General features: G+C 43.8%; 1 protein-coding gene across 3 annotated transcripts in view; it reads right to left on the bottom strand.

Annotated features, from left to right (window-relative positions):
- Positions 1–314: 314 nt before the first annotated feature.
- The window catches only part of mppe1 (metallophosphoesterase 1), an 11,648-nt gene continuing 7,156 nt past the window's right edge, over positions 315–4,806 (bottom strand). For all 3 annotated transcript variants that reach the window (XM_047331837.1, XM_047331836.1, XM_035635772.2), the window contains 4 exons: positions 4,426–4,506; positions 2,526–2,648; positions 2,115–2,255; positions 315–1,206 (listed from right to left, as the gene is read on the bottom strand). In XM_047331837.1, the coding sequence (XP_047187793.1) occupies positions 1,021–1,206; positions 2,115–2,255; positions 2,526–2,648; positions 4,426–4,506 (531 nt within the window). In that variant the 3' untranslated portion in view covers positions 315–1,020. The remainder of the gene's footprint in view (positions 1,207–2,114; positions 2,256–2,525; positions 2,649–4,425; positions 4,507–4,806) is intronic.

Below are 4,806 nucleotides of genomic sequence, written 5' to 3'. Positions count from 1 at the left end.
ATATTGAAAAAAGGATGAATTTATATAATCTCAAAACACTTTACTCAAATTGAGGATTAATAAACAGAAGTCTGGTGGGAACTGTGCAAAGAGGTGAAAGCTCAGCGTCTCTAATAACTGATCTGTTTATATATACATGTTTATTATTTGTGTCCAAAAATCTTCTGCTGCTTTCAAGCTTCTGAAAGATTTGACAGCCACAGAGAGAAACGTGGCTTCAGATGATGGATGACGTCCACATCGTCCTCTCTCACACACACACACACACACACACACACACACACACACACACACACCATAAAGCTCAACAAACACACCTTAAGATTCTGATTTATTTATGTACAGTTCATCAGAAATGTCTTTAAAACAATTTGGCAAAATCCCCTCACAGACATTTGGCACAGAAAGTCTGCAATAAATATATATATATATGTATATATATGTATGTATATATATATATATATATTATATATTTATTTATATATATATTCAGATATGCATCTTATAAACAAGAGGAGGATGATCGGACGACGACGACGACAGAAACAAAGTGTTTACATCGGATCACAGTTAATCATCAGACAACCGACCAACATACATCTGACGTCACCGCCTTCAAATCAGAGCGGTGGACAGTTAGAATTTACATTATGTGCTTTGTTTGATTTGTCCAACTTCATTTTTTCAGAACTGATTCAGACTTCACCCGTCTGGTCCCTCCACGGAAGGTAAAATGATTTCTGCTCTCGTCATCACATGAACATTACCACGCTGGCATCATTATCCTCAGTACTACAGACACTAAACTTTTCATTTTTAAAATAAATATTCAAGTCCTTCACAGTGCCGCAGAAACATCTGGACAAAACAAAAATCGAGGTTTGTGTGAACAGGCTGGGTTTTTTCTTTTTTGTTGGCACGTTCAGAGGAGGAAAAATTTCACGTTTTTTGCAAAATCCTCACATCCCAAGTGGCCTCCAGCTCAGTCCCGCAACAGCGGTGCACTCTGGGTAACGCAGTTCACAGAGACTTGTGCTTCCCCAGCAGGCAGAGGCTGAGGCACTGCAGCAGGCCCTTCATCCACAGGCAGTGGGCCAGGGCGAGCAGCAGCAGGCAGGCGCCGGCCGAGCAGTACACGCTGATCACCGTGCTCTCCTCCGGCAGGAAGCACTTGGACAGGGCGTGGCCGCCGGGTGACACCGACGCCTGTGTGGGGGGAGGAGGGGGGGGGCAATCAATGTTACCATCTCCCGCATTCAACGTCTCTCAAGTTTCGGTCAGTCAGTAAACGTTGCACCGTCGTGATATGAGTGTGCTGCGTGTGAGAGTTTGGGGAGGATTATTCTTTTATTTTGTCTTGCAGAAAAGTAAATCTGAATAGATTCTTTTCATAATCGACCGGTCTGTCGATTATTTTCTCGGTTTATCGACCGGCTGTTTGGTCCACCCAGTGGTGACAAACGACCACCGTGTTTCCCAAAACCACCGAGATGAAGTTCTGTTTGTCCACAAGATATTTAGTTCACTGTCATAGAGGAGCAAAGAAACCGGAAAATATTCACATTTAAGAAGCTGAAATCAGAGAGTTAAGATTCTTATTTCATAAAAACTACTTGAACCGACTAATGGATTATCAAAATAGTTGGCGATTCAATTAGTAGTCGAGGACTAATCCACTAACTGTTGCAGCTCTAATTGAATACTTGGTGTCATTAGTGAAACATGAGGGAGGCAGATTGTTGACTGTGAACAATGAGTGCGTACAGTTGCAGCAGAAACGTCACCCGCTGGTTTGGGAACTGAAAACTCAAACAGAAGTGTGTGCCGGAGGATGATGCGTGAATCAGAAAGGAAGAAAAAGAGAATCACACGATGTACCGTCAGCGCAAAGCTCCGTCTTCGAGGCTTTTGTGTTTGTAACGAATAGATTCAATGTCCTGTTGCATTTCATTCGCGAGAAACCTTAAATGACGGTTCCCTGTTGCGGAATCTGCTTTTACAACAAATGTCGAATCCTTCCAAAGAGCAATCACTGCATGAGCTTGGCATTCTCGAGTAAATGATGGAGCGATGGAGGAGTTGGAAAACGGGGCGGGGCGTGTTCGTGTGCTCACCAGGATGAAGCTGGGGTTGTTCCTGTTCCTCCAGCTGAAGGACGGCACGCTGACCTCCGGGTACTTGTTGTCATGGACAACCTCACATCCGCTGTGGGTGTGTCCGCTCAGGACGAGGCGGGGCTTAAACCACTGCAGCAGCTGAGGGGGTGAGGAGACACAGAGATAAGACACGCGCATCATCCACCTCAGAGACCCCCGAGTTGCTGCCGGCTTACATCATCAGTTTCATCAGCATCTCCGTCACCGCCACCAACACCGCCACCTGCTGTGTCCGTGTGCGTGCGACTGTTTTCTGACAGTCTACTGTATTTTCAAGTGCACGGATCCAGTTCAGCAGAGATCGGTGCTTTGGAAAAAAAGAGACAGAAGCAGCCGAGGTGGCTGTGACAGGACTGCAGAGCAACTCACCCTCTGGGAGGCCTCCTTCGACAGCACGTCGTACTTCTCCCTGAACAGCAGGTGGCGCTCTTCAGGCGGCGCCGCGTCCTGGCCCGTGCAGCCGGCGTCACTCACCCGGTACAGAGGATAGTGCTGGATGGAGCAGGCACACAGGGTTAGTCGTTTCATCATGAAGTCACGCAAGTTATGAATAGCTCAAAGGATAAATAGGCTGGTGATGCACATTGCATGTGTTGTGCTATAGTAGCAAACCTGCATCCATGGAACTGGATATACACTAATGTTTGTAGTGTTTTTTTTAATTGAATCAACAATTTTGATGAAGAAGTTATCTTTTTTTTGGCCATTTATTAAGAAAATGATAAAATATTCACTGGTTCTAACTTGTAAAATGTTATGTCATTTTGTTTTACAGCAATACAAATTTAATATTTTGGGTAGGTAACAATTTTTTGATAGTTTGGTTGAACAAAAATAATTATCAGATTTTCTTATTTTGAGCTCTCTGAACTTCACAGTTGTCTGACACATTAAAAACTGAAGTGATTAATACATTTAAACAAACTACGTAACACTAAATATTTGAAAGATTAACATCTACGGTGTAATAAAACAAAAAACTAAAAAAAATGATCAGGTTCATAAAGTGATGTTTCCACACTGTCTAATTATAATTCATATCTCAATTGTTTTTGTCTCGAAAGCTTTACGATGTTGACACAGAGTGAAATATTGAAATCCAACAGCTGATGTCGTTCGCGGCTGCACCATTTCATCAAGTGGAAATATTTAAGACGCGTTCATTTATACACATTTCTCCAAAATACACTCTGACATTTTTGGGCATATTTAGAAACATGCGGTTCTTGACGACATGTAGAATGTCGGTGTGTTTGAATAAAGTTTGTTGAAAATATGTGAGGTTGATGAGGTTATTAAGATTCGCATGGCTCCGACCAATGATTATTTCTCTTTGGATTAATTCATTAATTAGGTTTAGTGTAATGCACAGCAACTGGAAATATTAAATCGTGAAGAAATCCCTGGAGACTGTCAGAACGTGGCTCAAGATATGGTTTGATGCTGGATGGAGGTCTGTGACCGAAGCGATGGATCGTGTATGAAGTTATGAAGTTGGTGGAACCAGTGAAATTGTGGCTTTTTAAATTCATAACTTGAAACAATAACTCAATTCAATAAATGATGATGCTAACTGGGACAGATAACATGTGGGTTTGTGTCGGCAGGCGGAGACCAGACAAATGAAGATATAAAAAGCAAAAGGCAAAGATTCTTTTGAAAACGCCCTGCAAAACCTTAAATCAGAAATCTATTTTTTGTGTTTTTGAAAATTTGAACCTTATCCTCCCACAGACTCAGATCTATCTTCAGGTGTGGTCCCAACCTTTGGATTGGAAACAACTTTGGCACTATTTCTCCTCCTGCCATACCGAACCAAAGAGACCAAACAACCACAGAGACACGAAAACAAATACAAGAAGATAGAAAATGAATGAAAAGGAAACACAAAATGACCAAATAGAGATGAAAAGAAAAACGCAGATACACAAAATGTGAACAAAAGGTAATGAAAATGAACATAAAGAGAAACGACATGACAAGAGACAGATGTGAAATGACGACACAAGGCGAAGACGAGAGACACAAAATGAGCCCACGGGGAAAACTGATGCAGGGTTGAACCAATCAAAAATAAGCTATCAATCAAATCTCGTGGCTGAAATAAACACGTCCAGAGACGACGCGCTTCTCCATCAACCGTCTCGCAGCGGGTCAGCTAACGGGACTCAGGATCTCCAGAAGACATAAACCCCTCCGAGGCCTGAGGGACCTGAACGCGATGCTTCGGCTGTTCACTCAGACGAGAGGAGACACCCGGTGCGCTCACCTGCAACATGACGGGCGCTGTGGGAGGATAAAGCTGCGAGCCTTCACAGCCGTCCGTCACTCCGCCGCCAGGCTGCGAGTTCTGCAGGGGGGGGGGGGAAAGGCAGCGACATAAAGAATTCAACGCCACGGAAAGCACACGGTGTCGCCTGGAAAACAGAGAGAGAGAGGGATGGGATGCATCAGTGCACGTGACGCATTTCATCCCTCTCGCTCTCTCTCCGCTCTTTGCATATTGAATGGGAACTTGTGCCGTCGGCAGGACAAAGAGAAGCAGCCGGCTGCAGAACACCTGCTCCGGCAAAACCCGTCTGACGTGTTTTTTTTGTTTGTTCTGTTTCTGCGCACGACTCGAGTCGTTCACACTTCACACACTCGGAGT

The sequence above is a fragment of the Scophthalmus maximus genome, chromosome 5, assembly GCF_022379125.1.
Source record: "Scophthalmus maximus strain ysfricsl-2021 chromosome 5, ASM2237912v1, whole genome shotgun sequence".
In the NCBI taxonomy this organism is placed as follows: Eukaryota; Metazoa; Chordata; class Actinopteri; order Pleuronectiformes; family Scophthalmidae; genus Scophthalmus; species Scophthalmus maximus.
The sequence above is the reverse complement of the archived record's forward strand: the minus strand, read 5'-3'. Positions and strand labels throughout refer to the sequence as shown.